Below are 20326 nucleotides of genomic sequence, written 5' to 3' on the forward strand. Positions count from 1 at the left end.
AAGATGTGGTAGAGGCATTACGGCATTGTCCCTGTTGTCTATCAAAGATCACATGCTAATTACACAGTATGTGAATACAGGGAAGTACTCCAAGCTCTTAAGGTGTTGTCCAGCTACTGTCACCTCTATACTCCTCACTTTGGGTACTAGTTTTATACAGCATTTTCCTGACGTGCTCCAGATCCTCTTAAAAGAGTCGGTATCGTCGGTAATGGAGGCTATTAGAGCCACAAATGAAGTGTCTAATGTATTGCTACGTCTTTAGTAATAGAAGTTTAGGGTAATGACCTGAGATAATGTGTAATAATGAAGCCATAAATCACAGTTATTGGTTTTTCTGGAAGTAAAAAAATCACTTTTAGGTTTGCAGAGCTCAGAGCAAAAAGTTTGCACTGTATTTTTTTCTCCTGGGAATTGCAACCAAATACAGATATGATTTTAAGAAAACCTGACTATGGTTACATGCATACAACACAACAATGGAGCAAGTTCAGAGAAGAGCTGCCAGGATAGTGAGCGGTGGGCAAACTATGTCCTACGAAGACGAGTCAAAGAGAATGTTTAGCAAAAAAGAAGGCTAAGAGGAGACTTAATAGCTGTATACAAATATCTGAAGGGATGTAACAGTGTAGAGGGATCAGCTTTATGCTCATTTGTACATGGAAACACGAGAAGCAATGGAATGAAACTAAAAAGGTAGAAGATACAGATTAGATATTAGAAAAAAACTTTTTGACAGTGATGGTGAACAATGAGTGGAGCAGGCTGTCATGAGAGGTGGCGAGTTCTCCTTCAATGGAAGTCTTCAAACAGAGGCTGGACCGACATCTGTCTGGGATGGGTTAGTGAATCCTGCATAGAGCAGGGGGTTGGACACGATGACCCTGGAGGTCCCTTCCACCTAGAACATTCTAGGATTCTATGACTGCAGCTGCCACGTAATAGTTAAAATCGATCAATAGCACCAGAGAAAACTGCAATGTAGACCAGGCATTAAACTGAAGAGGAACCAATGGTGCTGAAAATGTAGATCTACCTGCAGGCACCATGTTTTATAGCAAAAAGAGCTGAGAAAATTGATCTGTAGGTTTGTGGGAAAAGATCCAGACTTGAAAACCCGCAGCTCATCTTGCCCATCCACATATATTGCACTGTAGCATGCCGATGATACGCAGCTAGGAATCCGCAGCATCTGAAGCCTTTTCACACAAAAAATAAAAACACTGAAAATAGTGATATTTGTAGCGCAGGCGGACATCATTTGTCTTTTTCACCATTTATACATAGAGCAGCTTTCACAATCTGCTTGCAAACTTGATTTATGACTCTGCATTGCACTCAATAAAAATTCCATAAGCGGTATCATTTATTATTACCATGCTGCCAAAATAGCACGCCTTCAAGGAATTTCGATTGAGCGCTCAACTTTCCCCAAATTCAGCGACGTAAAAAAAAAAAAAGTTGCCCTGTACAATCCATGTTGAGCTGATGAACCAACTTTTGTCTTTTACAGACTAAAGAATTAAGAAAATAAAATAGCCATACCTTCGTATTTCCTAGAAATTCCTTGTATTCTTTTAATAATTTCTGATTTCTAAATAAATCTAAAATAATCCAAAAAGAAACATGAATACAGTAAAAATATAACCTGTTCATGGTAACGTTTTAGGGGCTCCTTGTGGGTTTCCCATCGCCTGACCAACCCCATTAATATCAATTGGGGTCAATAGTAATTGCAGATATCCTTTCGGCCGTGGATTTGGTATATAGTAATTTTTATGGCTCCATTATAAACCAAAGTCACGAAGCCTAAAGTTACTACAGATCCTGAACATATTAACCTATATTTAAGAGGTGAGATGTGTAAAGTGTAGTATTTTGAGAAGATTTATCATTCTAATTAACCCATTTTCTGGAATATTAAAAAACAACAACCCACCTAACAAGTTTTAAAAGAAGGTGATTTTTTTTATTTTTAAAGTGTGTAAGTGTACCTCCTCTAAAAGTAACATTAGACAATGGGAAGGAACATAAATGTTCATGCACTCGTCACCAGCTCACCATATCGTTAATCTAGATTTCCACTCACTTTCTTTGTAAGCAATCTCCTCTTCTATTCTCAGCTTCCGCTCCCTGAAGATGGCCTCAGGACTCCCCCAAACTTCCAAAGCTCTGAAAGACACCAGTGTGATACAGTCGGCGCTGATTGAACAATGTCAAATACCGACAAAGGCATGAAGGACTTGAAATGTGACCTCATTGTCTATCTTTCGGTAATCCAAAAAATGCCATGTCTTGTAATACAAAACCTTACCGGTAACCTGCCACGGGAGTTGTGCTGGCCAAACCCCGGGCAGCACGAGTCCCACACTGGCTGCGTTATTGTATCCGGTTTTACTCTGAAACGTTGCGGCATTTTAGAGAAAACGGGACTTTTGAAATACTGACCGGTAACTACTCGTCTTGGAGGACTTGTTTGAGGCAGATCCCTTGCAGCTTTCTCTGAGTGAGTGCTGAGGGAGAGACCTGGAGCAGGGAGAAGCCACTGGGGACAAGTCATGGACTCTGGAGGCATAGTCCCAGCCGGCTTTTCTAAATATGTTTTCTCTGAAACAATGCAGTGATACAGAGCATAACACGCACAGCTACAGTAATGTAGTCAGATACTGATTCACGCTGCCCGCAATTAGGGGGTAAAACAGGTTCCCTTAAAGGCTATGTTCACAAGTTGCGTTTTAGATACTTTATTTTTTGCAGTCAAAACCTACTCTCTTGGCAGTAAAGAAGCAATGTTTTGCTGAGTGTTTGCCGCACTTTTGCTGCGTTTTTTAATCCATTTTTGTCAGGTAACATTAACCCCTGAAGCCTGTTTTCATCTTCGTGACCAGGCAAAAATGTTCAATTCTGACCACTGTCACCTTATGTGGTTATAACTCTGGAAAGCTTCAATGGATCCCACTGATTCTGAGATTATTTTCTCATGACAAATTGTATTTCATGATAGTGGTAAAACTTGTTCTATATCACTTGCATTTGTTTGGGAAAATACATTTTTTGAAATTTTCAAACTTTTTATTTTCTTTCTCGCCTCATTGGAGGACACAGGTAACCATGGGTGTATGCTGCTGTCACTATGAGGTTGACACTATGCAAATAAAGAAGAAGTAACTCCTCCCCAGCAGTATACACCCTCCGACAGGCACCAGGCAACTCAGTTTTCACTTAGTGTCTGTAGGACGCGGACCTCGATCTAACCCCAGATCCACATTTCTTTTTACAAGGATTTGTTTTGTTTATTAACCTTTTCCCTTTCTTTTTCAGACTCTTTTCTTCAGGGTAACAGGGTGCAGTTTTTCTCACCCTGTTTTCCCCACTTTGAGAGACCGAGAGAGCAGTGTGGTATTATCCACATCGCACCCTCTCGGACCCGCTGGGCAGGACTTGTCCCGTCACCCTTTCGGGTGTTCAGGGTGACCTCTTCTCAGTGGCCAGTTCTGCCCTTTTCCCCTCCTCATCACTCTCCTGGGAGTGGGCTGAGAGGAAGACGGCGGTCACTTCCAGTGACCCTCTCCCCCTGGTTAGGGGTCGACGCCATCTTCTGCGCCGAAGAGTTCGTGGCGCGGGAAGGAGGACTTCTTCCAGGACCCTCTCCCACCAGGGATCCTGATGGTTCCTCATCTCCAGGTAGGGAGTCTTCAATCAACAAAATCCCCCCCAATCCCCCCCACTCTTCCAGTTCCCTGGACGGGATTCCCCTATCTGTCCGTTCCCCCTCCTCGCAGGTGGAAGTCGGGTCTGACCTATCCTCTCAGTCGGAATCCGACTGATGCAGATCAGGCTTCCGGAACACAGGAGATGGTCGATAGTCTTATTTCAGCTATCATTCAGACGCTTGTACTAAAAGAGGATGAGGCAAGCTCTCAGTTGCGTTTAAACGGATTAAACGTCCCTCTAGGTTTTCTCCTAATCACAGGGAGTTTGACAACACTAGCTCTACACACTGGGAAAACCCTGGCAAGCGTTTCCCTGGCAGGAAACGGCTTGACATGTTCTACCCTTTTCACTCCGACCTTGTCTCCAAATGGTCCGAGTCTCCTAAGGTTGACCCGCCCATCTCCAGGCTATTCTCGCAGACTGTTCTGTCTATCCCGGACGTGGCTTCCCTTAAGGACCCTACGGACAGGCAAATCGAGGCATTAGCAAAATCGGCATTTGAGGCTTCCAGAGCCTCCTCTGCCCTAGTTTCGTCTCGTCCTGGGTAGCCAAGGCTGTGTCAGCCTGGGCCAAAACCATGCGCAGAGGCATTTTGGCCTCTGCTCCTGCTGAGGAACTGTCTGACTTGGCGGATAGAAATATAGACAGAAATGAAGACAGACAGAGATCTATAGATAGATAGAAGGAACGAGATGGATAGATATATCTATTGATAGATGTATGGATAGTGTAGGCTGTGTGTCCACGGGCCGGATTACATCCGGATTAGCTGCGGATTGGACGCTGCGTACAACCGCACCATTCAACCCGCAGGGTTCAGATGTTACAGCATATTGGAGGGGATTTTATGAAATCCCGTCTCCACTGTGGGTGTGAACACGCATCCGGCGGCCCTGCGTTTACGGACATGCGGCGGTGTCTTTTTAGAAAACAGCATGTCTGTTTACCTTGCGGCGACGCTCCGTCACCGCAAGGTAAATCACCAGGTCCTATGTATAGGGTGCGGAGATTCCGGATGTGTGCAATTAACACATCCGGATTTACCGCGTGTACAGAAGGGGGCGGCGATTTGGGCGGAGAGAGTTTTCCGCTCCGTCCAAAGCGCCGGCAATCCGGCCTTTGGACACATACCCTATAGATATATGGATAGATATATCTATAAATATATCTATAGATAGATTATCCATAGATATATAATAGCAAGGCCGATGTTTATTAATGTTTAATTAAAAGAAAAAAAAATGGAAAAAAAAATAGCGTGGGCTCCCGCGCAATTTTCTGCGCCAGAGGGGGAAAGCCGACGGCCAATATTTGTAGCCTGGGAAGGGGGTAATACCCATGGCCCCTTCCCAGGCTATGAATATCAGCCCACAGCTGAGTGCGTAGCCTTTACTTGATGTGGGGCCCCTCTACATTTTATAGCCAGAAAGGCTACGCAGACAGCTACGGGCCTATATTCATATCCTAGGGAGGGGCCATGGACAGCCCCCATCTGTAAGATGCGCCAATTCCAGCACTTAGCCCCTCCCTTCCTATTCCCCTGTAGCAGTGGGATATGGGGTAATATGGCGTTACTGTCACCTTGCTATTGTAAGGTAACATTAACGGGAACCTGCCACCCCCCCAGGCATTTGAAACTTAAAGAGCCACCTTGTGCAGCAGTAATGCTGCATTCTGACAAGGTGGCTCTTTTAGTTATTGGTGCTGTAAATGCAGAAATAATCAGTTTTTTAGTTTGTCCAAAATACATGTTTTCAGTCCTGGAGGCAGGCCTTTCCCCCCCTGCTGCAGACACCTCACAGCCGTCACTCAACGCCGGACACCACCTCCTGCGCTCTTTTGTCATGCCTGGGGCAGGCGTAGTGAGCGCTGCCCGTCTGTCATCATATGCAGTCTCGCTGACTGCGCCTGTGCGGCCACCCTGCTTGTGAATCCCAGCCCCTCAGTGTCTTATGATTTATTCACACTGCGGGGCTGGGATTCCTGGGTATGCGCACTGTGACCTGGGTGAGTGGCTTAGACACGCAGTGCGCATGCCCAGGAATCCCAGCCCCGCAGTGCAAATAAATCATAAGACACTGAGGGGCTGGGATTCACAAGCAGGGCGGCCGCACAGTCGCAGTCAGCGAGACTGCATATGAGGTCAGACGGGCAGCGCTCACTGCGCCTGCCCCAGGCATGACAAAAGAGCGCAGGCGTCGGCAGATTTCAAAACAAACAGCGCTGAGGAGACGGCGCCCGGCACCAAGAAGACTTGAGTGACGGCTGTGAGGTGTCTGCAGCAGGGGATGAAAGGCCTGCCTCCAGGACTGAAGACAGGTATTTCGGACAAACTAAAAAACGGATTATTTCTGCATTTACAGCACCAATAACTAAAAAAAGCCACCTTGTCAGAATGCAGCATTACTGCTGCACAAGGTGGCTCTTTTAGTTTCAAACGCCTGGGGGAGTGACAGGTTCCCTTTAAACCCGGTTAGTAATGGAGAGGCGTCAATAAGATACCTATCCATTATTAATCCTATAGTAGTGAAAGAGTTAAAAAATAAAGACACAGTGAGAAAAAAAGTATTTTAATATTCTTAATTTCACCATACTTACCATACTCGATCGCCTGCAAAAAAATAAAAACAATAAAACAACCGTTTACTCCCTTTCCGCCGTAGTCCAACTACTAACGAGTGTCCCATGACGATCTCCCCTGCAGAACAGTGACATTGGGGGATGTCACTGCTCTATAGACCTCCAGTGACACAGACAGGAGACAATGGCTCCTGCAGTGCATCACTGAAGAGGTTACCTGAGTTCATTGATTCCACTTTACGGCAAAGCTGCGTGGGAATTTTCCCACACAGCAGTGCCACAAGTGAGAGTAGGGACGATTTCTCACAGCGGCGGAGGAAAACATTGCGGAAGGATACCTTCCGTCATTGTATTCCTGGAGCCCCTGGAGAGCGGTTGCATCAGCTGATGTGGCTCCTCTCCACGGGAGATCGTCGTGGGACGCTCGTTTTAATTGGATATCTGCAGATCAGGGAGTATATTGTTTGTTTATTATTTTAATATTTTTTACAGGTGACAATGGCTTTGGGGATCAAGGTGATGGTGGGAATGTACTCTATGTTGTATGTCTATATGTATGTACTGTATGTCTATATGTATGTTGTATGTATGTATGTACTGTATGTTGTATGGTGCACGTCGCACGGTGCACGTCGCACGGTGTATTATGCATGTTGTACGGTGTATGATGCATGTTGTACGGTGTATGATGCATGTTGTACGGTGTATGCATGTTGTACGGTGTATGCATGTTGTATGGTGTATGCATGTTGTACGGTGTATGCATGTTGTACGGTGTATGCATGTTGTACGGTGTATGCATGTTGTACGGTGTATGTACGTTGCACGGTGCATGGTGTACTTTGCATGGTGTACGTTGAATGTTGCATGGTGTACGCTGTATGTTGCATGGTGTACGTTGCATGGTATATGTACTGTATGTTGCATGGTGTATGTACTGTATGGTGTATGTTGTATGCACTGTACATGCGTATATGTGTTTGTTTGTTTTTTTTACATTCAACACATTAGCCGGATGATGGGACTACTACTGTCCCATCATTGGCTACTGTGTCACTCACTGTCACTGTAGCAGGTATAGCCCGATGGGACTTGTAGTCCCATCGGATGATGCCTGCACACCCCCCCCCCCACACACACACCCGGACAGCCTCGCACGCACCCGGACAGCCCTGCACACTGTCACCGCCCACACACTTCCCTCCTCCCGAACGGCAGCGTTTCTCGGACCCACATCCGCAGCAAAACTGCAGATCTTTTTTACATCTGCGGTTTTGCTGTGGATGTGACTGACTCAATGCAAGTCTATGGGTGCAGAAACGGTGCAGTTCCGCACAAAAGAAGAGACATGCTGTGGAAAAAAAAGCTGCATTTCGGTGCGTTTTTTTCTGCAGCATGTGCACAACAAGTCTGCGGCTCCCATTGGTTGTGCACTACACTGCGGATTTGATGCAATTCCATGCGGCAAAAAACGCTGCGGATCTGCAATCAAATCCACAACGTGTGCACACAGCCTTACAGCCCGGGTTACTACTCAGGATCTCAACCGATCATCATGGCCATAGTATATATAGAATACAAATAGGTTAATATTACCTAATAATTAAATAGTCATGTGGCATGGAGGATGTCTGGCGCTGTGTCCCAAACTATGCTATACACTTGAGTATTCACAACATTGTTGATGTCTGGCGTTTTTTGTGTACCTTTTTGAGGCATTCCCTATGCACAATTTATAAAGGTTTTTAAAATTGTTTCAATAAACTATTTAGAATTTAATTATTATAGAGCTCTTCTATTTTCTGGGCAAGGAATCTATACCTTAGTATAGTTGTTATATGCACTTACTTCGTCTCGACATCCGATCGTAGGAACACAGTGAACGACTCGGTGTCATCATGTGGACTTCTTCGTCTAATCTTGCGTAATGACTCCAGGTCACTAATGGGGGATAAAAAAATAGAAGTTAATGTGGTCTAAATAGATTTCTCATGTGGACCATTGTGAGAAGTTACTATTTCTGTGAAGAGATATGGAGTATGTTGGCGCTATAAATGTAACTAAACAGCCCTTGGATGAGGCACCAATGGAGGTGGGGTTTTTGTAATGGCGCTGATACTACATAGAAAGACAAGGAAAAATTGTGTTAATATAACAGTGGCTAAGGCCAAGCTTCCACTTTAATTATGTTCTGTTCTCACATGAAAAGCTTTCTAGGCCCTGCTTACATACTGTTTTTCCCTCTGTAGAAGGTATCCATGGTGAGTAGTGTTGAGCATTCCGATACTGCAAATATCGGGTATCGGACGATATTCGCTGTACCGGATTTCCGATACCGAGTTCCGAAACTTTTAAGATATCGGATACCGGAATCGGAAGTTCCCATAGTGCAATGATGCACTATAATGGAGTTAGGCGGTGCGTGGGCGGAGACTGCGTGTCTGTGTGTGCGGGCGGGGTCTGTGCGTGACCATGGGGGGGGTCTGTGCGGGCCTGACGGGGGTCTGTGCGGGCCTCTCAGTGGTCTGTGCGACCTGCCGGGGGTCTGTGCGAACTGCCGCGGGTCTTTGTGTTTGTTTGCAGGCATCATCCAATGGGACTACAAGTCCCATCGGGCTACAATGACAGTGATTGACACATTAGCCAATGATGGGACAGTAGTAGTCCCATCATCCGGCTAATGTGTTGAATGTAAAAAAAAAAAACAGAAAAAAACTACATACAGTACATACAACATACATACTACATGCATACCACATACATACAACATACTAGATATAACATACTACATAAATACTACATACATACTACATACATACAATATACTACATACATACATCATACATACTACATGCATACTACATACATACAACATACTACATAAATATTGCATACATACTACATACATACAATATACTACATACATACAACATACTACATACATACAACATACATACATATTACATACATACTACACACATACTGCATGCATAAAACATACATACTACATGCATACTACATACATAATACATACATACTACATACATACTACATACAACATACAGTTGTGGCCAAAAGTATTGACACCCCTGCAATTCTGTCAGATAATACTCATTTTCTCCCTTAAAATGATTGGAAACACAAATTCTTTGGTATTATCATCTTCATTTAATTTGTCTTAAATGAAAAAACACAAAAGAGAATGAAACAAAACATTGATCATTTCACACAAAACTCCAAAAATGGGCCAGACAAAAGTATTGGCACCCTCAGCCTAATACTTGGTTGCACAACTATTAGCCAAAATAACTGCGACCAACCGCTTCCGGTAACCATCAATGAGTTTCTTACAATGCTCTGCTGGAATTTTAGACCATTCTTCTTTGGCAAACTGCTCCTGGTCCCTGATATTTGAAGGGTGCCTTCTCCAAACTGCCATTTTTAGATCTCTCCACAGGTGTTCTATGGCAGGGGTCCCCAACTCCAGTCCTCAAGGCCCACCAACATGTCATGTTTTCAGGATTTCCTTAGTCTTGCCCAGGTAATAATTGCATCACCTGTGCAATGCAAAGGAAATCCTGAAAACAAGACCTGTTGGTGGGCCTTGAGGACTGGAGTTGGGGACCTCTGTTCTATGGAATTCAGGTCTGGACTCATTGCTGGCCACCTTAGAAGTCTCCAGTGCTTTCACTCAAACCATTTTCTAGTGCTTTTTGAAGTGTGTTTTGGGTCATTGTCCTGCTGGAAGACCCATGACCTCTGAGGACACCCAGCTTTCTCACACTGGGCCCTACATTATGCTGCAAAATTTGTTGGTAGTCTTCAGACTTCATAATGCCATTCACACGGTCAAGCAGTCCAGTGCCAGAGGCAGCAAAGCAACCCCAAAACATCAGGGAACCTCCGCCATGTTTGGCTGTAGGGACCGTGTTCTTTTCTTTCAATGCCTGTTTTTTTCTCCTGTAAACTCTATGTTGATGCCTTTGCCCAAAAAGCTCTACTTTTGTCTCATCTGACCAGAGAACATTTTTCCAAAACGTTTTAGGCTTTTTTAGGCAAGTTTTGGCAAACTCCAGCCTGGCTTTTTTTATGTCTCGGCGTAAGAAGTGGGGTCTTCCTGGGTCTCCTACCATACAGTCCCTTTTCATTCAGACGCCGACGGATAGTACGGGTTGACACTGTTTGTACCCTCGGACTGCATTTTTCTTTTCCGTCCACATCTAGGGAGGTTAGCCACAGTGCCATGGGCTTTAAACTTCTTGATGACACTGCGCACGGTAGACACAGGAACATTCAGGTCTTTGGAGATGGACTTGTAGCCTTGAGATTGCTCATGCTTCCTCACAATTTGGTTTCTCAAGTCCTTAGACGGATCTTTGGTGTTCTTTCTTTTCTCCATTCTCAATGTGGTACACACAAGGACACAGGACAGAGGTTGAGTCAACTTTAATCCATGTCAACATACTACATACATACATACAACATACCACATACAAACTACATACATACTAGATAAATACTACATACATACTACATACATACTAGATACATACTACATACAGTTAGGGCCAGAAATATTTGGACAGTGACACAATTTTCGCGAGTTGGGCTCTGCATGCCAGCACATTGGATTTGAAATGAAACCTCTACAACAGAATTCAAGTGCAGATTGTAACGTTTAATTTGAAGGGTTGAACAAAAATATCTGATAGAAAATGTAGGAATTGTACACATTTCTTTACAAACACTCCACATTTTAGGAGGTCAAAAGTAATTGGACAAATAAACATAACCCAAACAAAATATTTTTATTTTCAATATTTTGTTGCAAATCCTTTGGAGGCAATCACTGCCTTAAGTCTGGAACCCATGGACATCACCAAACGCTGGGTTTCCTCCTTCTTAATGCTTTGCCAGGCCTTTACAGCTGCAGCCTTCAGGTCTTGCTTGTTTGTGGGTCTTTCCGTCTTAAGTCTGGATTTGAGCAAGTGAAATGCATGCTCAATTGGGTTTAGATCTGGAGATTGACTTGGCCATTGCAGAATGTTCCACTTTTTGGCACTCATGAACTCCTGGGTAGCTTTGGCTGTATGCTTGGGGTCATTGTCCATCTGTACTATGAAGCGCCGTCCAATCAACTTTGCAGCATTTGGCTGAATCTGGGCTGAAAGTATATCCCGGTACACTTCAGAATTCATCCGGCTACTCTTGTCTGCTCTTATGTCATCAATAAACACAAGTGACCCAGTGCCATTGAAAGCCATGCATGCCCATGCCATCACGTTGCCTCCACCATGTTTTACAGAGGATGTGGTGTGCCTTGGATCATGTGCCGTTCCCTTTCTTCTCCAAACTTTTTTCTTCCCATCATTCTGGTACAGGTTGATCTTTGTCTCATCTGTCCATAGAATACTTTTCCAGAACTGAGCTGGCTTCTTGAGGTGTTTTTCTGCAAATTTAACTCTGGCCTGTCTGGTATTGATGAATGGTTTGCATCTAGATGTGAACCCTTTGTATTTACTGTCATGGAGTCTTCTCTTTACTGTTGACTTAGAGACAGATACACCTACTTCACTGAGAGTGTTCTGGACTTCAGTTGATGTTGTGAACGGGTTCTTCTTCACCAAATTAAGTATGCGGCGATCATCCACCACTGTTGTCATCCGTGGACGCCCAGGCCTTTTTGAGTTCCCAAGCTCACCAGTCAATTCCTTTTTTCTCAGAATGTACCCAACTGTTGATTTTGCTACTCCAAGCATGTCTGCTATCTCTCTGATGGATTTTTTCTTTTTTTTCAGCCTCAGGATGTTCTGCTTCACCTCAATTGAGAGTTCCTTTGACCGCATGTTGTCTGCTCACAGCAACAGCTTCCAAATGCAAAACCACACACCTGGAATCCACCCCTGACCTTTTAACTACTTCATTGATTACAGGTTAACGAGGGAGACGCCTTCAGAGTTAATTGCAGCCCTTAGAGTCCATTGTCCAATTACTTTTGGTCCCTTGAAAAAGAGGACGCTATGCATTACAGAGCTATGATTCCTAAACCCTTTCTCCGATTTGGATGTGGAAACTATCATATTGCAGCTGGGAGTGTGCACTTTCAGCCCATATTATATATATAATTGTATTTCTGAACATGTTTTTGTAAACAGCTAAAATAACAAAACTTGTGTCACTGTCCAAATATTTCTGGCCCTAACTGTACATACTACATACACACTACATACACACTACATACATACTACATACAATACATTCATACATTACATACAGACATACAGTACATATAACAGAGTACATACCTTCCTCCCATCATTGTATTCCTGGAGCCCCTAGAGAGCGGACGCATCAGCTGATGCTGCCGTTCTCCACGGGAGATCGTTGTGGGACACTAGTGGATTTCTGCGGATCAGGGAGTATATTGGTTGTTTGTTATTTTAATCTTTTTTTACAGATGACAATGGCTTCGGGGATCAAAATGACAAGTGATGGTGAGCATGTACTCTATGTTATATGTACTGTGTGTCTGTATGTATGTATTGTATGTTTGTAGTATGTATTGTATGTTTGTAGTATGTATTGTATGTTTGTAGTATGTATTGTATGTTTGTAGTATGTATTGTATGTTTGTAGTATGTTTGTAGTATGTATGTAGTATGTATGTAGTATGCTGTATGTATGTTGTATGTATGTTGCATGTAGTATGTATTATGTATGTTGTATGTATGTATTATGTATGTAGTATGTTGTATGTATGCATGCATGTATGTATGTATGTATGTTGTATTTATGTATGTATGTTGTTTTTTTTTTTTTTTACATTAAACACTTTAGCCGGATGATGGGACTACTACTGTCCCATCATTGGCTAATGTGTCAAACACTGCCATTGTAGCAGGCATAGCCCGATGGAACTTGTAGTCCCATCGGACGATGCCTGCACACAAAGACCCCGGAGAGGCCCGCACAGACCCCCCAAGAGGCCCCTACAGACCCTCGTCAGGCCGCACAAACCCCCCCCCCCCCCAGAGGCCCATTCAGACCCCCGGCAAGCCGCACAGACCCCCGACAGGCCACACAGACCCCCGACAGGCCCGCACAGACCCCCGACAGGCCACACAGACCCCCGACAGGCCACACAGACCCCCGACAGGCCACACAGACCCCCGACAGGCCACACAGACCCCCGACAGGCCACACAGACCCCCGACAGGCCCACACAGACCCCCGAGAGATCCACACAGACCCCCGAGAGGCCCACACAGACCCCCGAGAGGCCCACACAGACCCCCGACAGCCCCGTACAGACCCCCGACAGCCCCGCACAGACCCCCGAGAGGGCCGCACAGACCCCCGAGAGGGCCGCACAGACCCCCGGGCAGGCCGCACAGACCCCCGGGCAGGCCGCACAGACCCCCGAGAGGCCCATACAGACCACCGGCAGGCCGCACAGTCTCCCGAGAGGCCCGCACAGACCCCCAGCAGCCAGAACAGACCCCCAAGAGGCCCGCACAGACAGCCCACGGTCCCACACAGACAAGCAGTCTCCACCCACGCACTGCCCACACTCTTCCCCCCTCCGGAACTGGATGTGGAAGGAAAGAAAGGGCTTATTTTCATTCCGATATGTGTCCCATTGACTTGCATTGGTTTCCGGTATCGACGATATCCGATATTTTTTGGATATCGGCCGATCCAATCCGATCCAGATATCGGAAGGCATCGCTCAACACTAATAGTGAATATTCCCAGAACTAGAGAAAGGCAGGAAATGGTGGTCAATGACTCCACTGAGTTTCCGCACCTTCTGTTCACTTCAGCACACAGTCTGGCACAGAGCAGCGTACCGCCAATGGCAGCAGGCCATGCTTTGGGTCCCGTGAGCCATGAGGGCTCGGTAACTGTCAGCACTGGGCCCCCCGCCTGTCATCGCGCACCCTCCCTCTCGGCATCTGACGTCTCAGCGCAGCAGACACGATGACATCACTACGCTGCGTCCAATGCGCTGAAGCATGCAACACTTCAGAGCGCTCACTACAGAGAGCGGAGCAGCAGGAGAACTAGGAGTTGAGGTGAATATTGTATTATATATTTTTTTTTTTTTTTTAAATCAGTGAATACATTGTTGGTGGGCATAATACTGTATGGAGGACTATGGGGAGAGCATTATTCCATATGGAGGGCTATGGGAAGTGCGTTATCCTATATGTAGGACTATGGGTAGTGCATTATATTATATGGAGGACTATGGTGACTGCATTGGATTATGGGAAGTGCGTTATCCTATATGGAGGACCATCATGAGTGCATTATACTATATGGAGGACCATGTGGAGAGCATTATACTGTATAAAGGACTATGTGGAGAGAATTATACTGTATAGGGGACTATGTGGAGAGCATTACACTGTATAGAGGATTTTGAGGAGTGCATTATACTATATAGAGAGCTAAGGAGAGTGCATTATAACATATGGAGGGCCATGGGGAGTACATTACACTATATGGAGGACTATCGGTGAATTATACTGTATGGAGGACTATGGCAAGTGCATTATAATATATGAATGATTATGGGGTTCAGTTTATTATATGGAGAATTATGGGGCTCATTATATTATACGGAGGGCTATGTGGGGGGCATTATAATATTTGGAGGGCTATGTGGGGGCCATTATAATGTTTGGAGGGATATGTGGGCCCCATTATATTAATTGGAGGGCTATTTGGGGGCCATTACAATATTTTGAGGGCTATGTGAGGACCAGTATAATGTATAAAAGCAATTATATAATGTGAAGGTTTGTGTGGGGTTCATCATAGTGTGTGGGGGCAATTATACTTTTGGAAGGCTAGTGGGGGCCATTATATAGTGTGGGGAGTATGGGGCCATTATACTGTATGTAGGCTCATTATACTGCATTGAGGGCTGTGAAGGGGTCACCATAATTATTTTTTGTTGCTCGGGGGAGCCCAATTAAAACTTCTGCTATGATTTATACACTGTATTCCAAATTATTATGCAAATTGGATTTAAGTGTCATGAAGATTTAATGGTTTTGTTTTTCAAATAAACTTGTGGATGGTATTGTGTCTCAGGGTCAATGGATCACTGAAATCAATCTTAAACACATGTGATAATTAGTTTTCCAGGTGATTCTAATTAAAGGAAAACTACTTAAAAATTATGTTCCACATTATTAAGCAGGCCACAGGTTTCAAGTAATATGGGAACTAAAAAGGATCGCTCTGCTGCTGAAAAGCATGAAATAGTGTAATGCCTTGGACAAGGTATGAAAAAATTAGATACTTCACAAAAACTTTGTGATCATCATACTGTGAAGAGATTTGTGACTGAAACAGAGCACAGACAGAGTTCATGCAGATAAAGGCATAATGAGGAAGGTTTCCACCAGACAAATTCATGGGATTAAGAGAGCAGCTGCCAAAATACTATTACAAAGCAGCAAACAGTTATTTGATGCTGCTGGTGCCTCTGGAGTCCCTCAAACCTCAAAGTGTAGGATCCTTCAAAGGCTTGCTGTGGTGCATAAACCTAATATTCAGCCACCCTTAAACAGTGTTCACAAGCAGAAATGGTTAAAGTGGGCACAGACATACATGAACACTAATTTTCAAATAGTCTTTTTTACTGATGAGTGTCAAGCAACCCTGGATGGTCCAGATTGATGGAGTAGTGGATGGTTGGTGGATGGCCACCATGTATCAACAAGGCTGTGACGTCAGCAAGGAGGTGGAGGAGTCACATTTTGGGCCAGAAATATGGGGAAACAGCTGGTAGGACGCTTTAAGGTTCCTGAAGGTGTGAAAATGACCTCTGCAAAGTATTTAGAGTTTTTGACTGACAACTTTCTTTCATGGTCTAAAAAGCAGAAACGTGCCTTCAGGAGCAAAATCATCTTCATGCATGACAATGCACCATCTCATGCTGCAAAGAATACCTCTGAGTCATTGGCTGCTATGGGCATAAAAGGAGATAAACTCATGGTGTGGCCACCATCTTCCCCTGAACTCAACACTATAGAAAACCTTTGGAGTATCATCCAGCACAAGATCTATGAGGGTGGGAGGCAGTTCACATCAAAACAGCAGCTCTGGGAGGCTATTCTGACTTCATGCAAAGAAATACAAGCAGGAACTCCAAAAACTCACAAGTTCAATGGGTGCAAGAATTGTGAAGGTGATATCAAAGAAGGGGTCCTATGTTAACATGTAACTTGGCCTGTTAGGATGTTTTGGAGTTAAATAGCTTTTTTGCTCAGTGAATGTGACCTCCTAATGCTGCAAATTCCACAAATGAGCATTTTCAGTTTTTAAAACATATCAAATGTATAGAAATTCTACTGTGCCTAATAATTTGGAAGAGTGCATTTTGAGTTTTTATTCATTTTGGAGATTATACTGTTATCATTGGGAGGTTTCTTCAATAAAATGCGATGTATACTCTAACGGGGGATGACTTCTATTAGACTGACTGTCATTTGCACCGACCATTTAGGAAAATCCGAGAAAAATAGGGATTTTTGTGTGTACTCACCGTAAAATCCTTTTCTCCGAGCCACTCATTGGGGGACACAGGACCATGGGTTATGCTGCTGTCACTAGGAGGCTGACACTAAGCTGAGAGAAAAAAAGGTTAGCTCCTCCCCTGCAGTATACACCCTCATGCTGGCTTCCAGAGACCCAGTTCAGTGCAAAAGCAGCAGGATAATAACAACAATATATCAAGTAACATTAGTATATAACATGTCAAACAAACAGTCAAAGACCAAAAAAGGTAAGGCTACCAGGGTGGGTGCTGTGTCCCCCAATGAGTGGCTCGGAGAAAAGGATTTTACGGTGAGTACACACAAAAATCCCTATTTCTCCTTCGCCTCATTGGGGGACACAGGACCATGGGACGTCCCAAAGCAGTCCCTGGGAGGGAAACAATACAACCAAATAACTCCGTGTACCATCTGACTACAAATGCGCAACGGCCGCTTGTAGGATACGCCTGCCAAGGGCCGCGTCCGCAGAGGAATGGATGTGAACATTGTAATGCTTTGTGAAGATATGCAGGCTGGACCACGTTGCGGCCTTGCAAACCTGCTCCGCTGTTGCCTGGTGCCGGATGGCCCAGGAACCGCCCATCGACCGAGTGGAGTGTGCTCTAATCCCCGCCGGGATAGGACTGCCCCTGACCCGATAGGATTCCTGGATAGCAGATCGGATCCATCTGGCTATCGTGGATTTTGACGCAGCCAAACCCTTTCTGTGACCCTCCGGGAGCACGAAAAGGGCGTCCGATTTTCTGAAATGCGCCATTCTGGAAATGTACCTCCTGAGAGCCCGTACCACGTCCAGAGTATGGAGAGCCTTCTCGACCCTATGTTTGGGCTGCGGGCAAAAGGAGGGAAGAATGATGTCCTCGTTAAGGTGGAAAGATGAGACCACCTTCGGAAGAAACGCCGGAGAAGGGCGTAGGACTACCTTGTCCTGATGAAAGGCAAGGAAAGGTGCCCGGCAGGATAAAGCGGCGAGCTCTGAAACCCTTCTGATGGACGTCACCGCTACCAGGAAGGCAACCTTCCAAGAGAGGACAGAAAGCGGAACGTCCTGAAGGGGTTCGAACGGAGGTTCCTGAAGAACCCCCAGGACCAAGTTGAGATCCCAGGTCTCCAACGGCATCCTGTAGGGAGGAACCACATGGGAGACTCCCTGGATGAAAGTCTTGACCTGAAGGTTGGTGGCGATCCTACGCTGGAACAGCACGGATAACGCTGAGATCTGACCTTTGAGAGAACTCAGGGCCAAACCGGAATCCAGACCAGACTGAAGGAAATTCAGGATACAAGGGATAGAGAAAACGAAAGGAGGATGCCCTCGGAGCCTGCACCATGAGAAGAAGGTTTTCCAGACGCGGTGGTAGATGGAGGCGGAAGACGCCTTGCGAGCACTTAACATGGTGGGAATGACCTGCTGAGAGAAACCGGCACGAGTTAGAATCCAGGTTTCAATAGCCACGCCGTTAAACGTAGGGCCCCTGAGCTCTGGTGGCAGATAGGACCTTGGCGAAGTAGGTCTGGGCGGTCTGGTAACCGCCAGGGGACGTCGGCTACGAGCTGAACGAGTTCCGCGTACCAAGCGCGGCGTGGCCAATCTGGGGCGACTAGAATGACCGGAACCCCCTCCGTCTTGATCTTTCGGATCACCTTCGGCAGTAAGGGAAGTGGAGGAAACACGTATGGGAGTTGAAACTGATGCCACGGGAATATCAGCGCATCCACTCCGATAGCCTGGGGATCCCGAGAACGAGCAATGAAGTTGTGAACCTTGGCGTTCAATCTGGACACCATCAGATCCACGTCCGGGGTCCCCCAGCGAAGACAGATCTGTCGAAAGACCTCTGGGTGGAGTTCCCACTCCCCCAAGGCAAGGCCCTGGCGGCTCAGGAAGTCCGCCGCCCAGTTCTCGACTCCCGGAATGTGCACCGCAGAGATGATGGAATGGTTGGTTTCGGCCCAACGAAGGATGTGGGAGACTTCCTGCATCGCCGCCCTGCTGCGGGTACCACCCTGGTGGTTGATGTAAGCCACCGCCGTGACGTTGTCCGATTGGACTCGTATTGGGTGACCCGCGAGCAGGTTGTGAAGGTGACTCAGGGCAAGTCTGATAGCACGAATCTCCAGGATGTTGATGGGGAGCCTGGATTCCTGAACTGTCCAACGGCCCTGGGCAGAGTGGTGAAGAAACACCGCTCCCCAGCCGAGAAGACTGGCGTCGGTAGTAACCACTAACCAGCGGATCGGGAGGAAGGACTTCCCCTGGAGAAGAGATTGACCCAGGGTCCACCATACGAGAGATTGTCTGACCCGTGGGGACAGGGGGCAAGGGCGGTCGAGAGATGGGAGACTCCTGTCCCAGTTGCCCAGCAAAGCCTGTTGCAAGGGGCGGAGATGGAGTTGAGTGAAAGGGACCGCTTCGATTGCTGCAACCATCTTTCCTAGAATCTTCATGGCGAACCGAATGGTTCGCGGGCGAGGATGGCGGAGCGTACGGGCTCCCTGCTGAAGCGCTTGGGCCTTGGACCGAGGAAGCAAGACCAGCCCCCTTGAAGTGTCCAGGATCATTCCCAGAAAGGCGATCCGACGGGCAGGAACGGGAGAGGACTTGTCCCAGTTGATCAACCAGCCCAGGCGCGAAAGAGAATCCAGGGTAATGTGGACGCTTGACTCGCAGGCCTGAAAAGACGGGCCCTTTATGAGGAGATCGTCTAAGTAAGGTAACACGACGACTCCTCGAGAATGAAGGATGGCCATGACAGCCGCCATGACCTTTGTGAATACCCTGGGCGCTGTGGCAAGACCGAAGGGTAAGGCCGTGAACTGGAAGTGGTCCTCCCGAACGGCAAAGCGGAGGAACCTCTGATGAGGCGGGAATATCGGAATGTGAAGATAGGCATCCTTGATGTCTATCGATGCCAAGAATTCCCCTCTTTCCATCGACGAGATGACCGATCTGAGCGATTCCATCCTGAAGTGCCGTACTCTTACGCACTTGTTCAGGAGCTTCAGATCCAAAATGGGGCGCACTTTTCCGTCCTTCTTTGGCACGACGAAGAGGTTTGAGTAGAAACCTTTGAACCTCTCGTGCTCCGGGACCGGAACAATGACCCCGCTTTGGCGGAGGGAGTGAATGGCGCAAAGGAGGGCGCGAGACTGAGCTCCCGAGCTGGGGAGACGAGAGGGGAAAAACTGAGTCGGAGGAGGCGTGGAGAACTCTATTTTGTAGTCAGACGATACCAGGTCCCTGACCCATTCGTCGTGAACGACGGAGAGCCAGGCTTGCTGAAAAAGGAGTAGACGTCCGCCTACTCTGATGGTATCGACTGGCGCCGTTCCCGAGTCATTGAGACGGGAATCTGGGAGGTCTGGAACCTCTGGTTCTGGACTGCCTCGGCTTCCCTCGCCAGGAAGGATTCGGCCTGAAGGAGGGACGAGCGTCTCTGTCTGTGCGAGCGGATCGG

At 46.3% G+C, this 20326-nt stretch overlaps 1 protein-coding gene across 1 annotated transcript in view; it reads right to left on the reverse strand.

Moving 5' to 3' along the window:
• Nucleotides 1–20326, reverse strand: part of SLC30A9 (solute carrier family 30 member 9) — a 125200-nt gene that overhangs the window by 64189 nt on the left and 40685 nt on the right. The window contains exons 5-7 of the mRNA XM_069744537.1: nucleotides 8143–8235; nucleotides 2090–2172; nucleotides 1546–1604 (exon numbers count right to left, since the gene is read on the reverse strand). Coding sequence (XP_069600638.1) covers nucleotides 1546–1604; nucleotides 2090–2172; nucleotides 8143–8235 — 235 coding nt within the window. The remainder of the gene's footprint in view (nucleotides 1–1545; nucleotides 1605–2089; nucleotides 2173–8142; nucleotides 8236–20326) is intronic.

Source organism: Ranitomeya imitator, chromosome 1, assembly GCF_032444005.1.
Source record: "Ranitomeya imitator isolate aRanImi1 chromosome 1, aRanImi1.pri, whole genome shotgun sequence".
In the NCBI taxonomy this organism is placed as follows: Eukaryota; Metazoa; Chordata; class Amphibia; order Anura; family Dendrobatidae; genus Ranitomeya; species Ranitomeya imitator.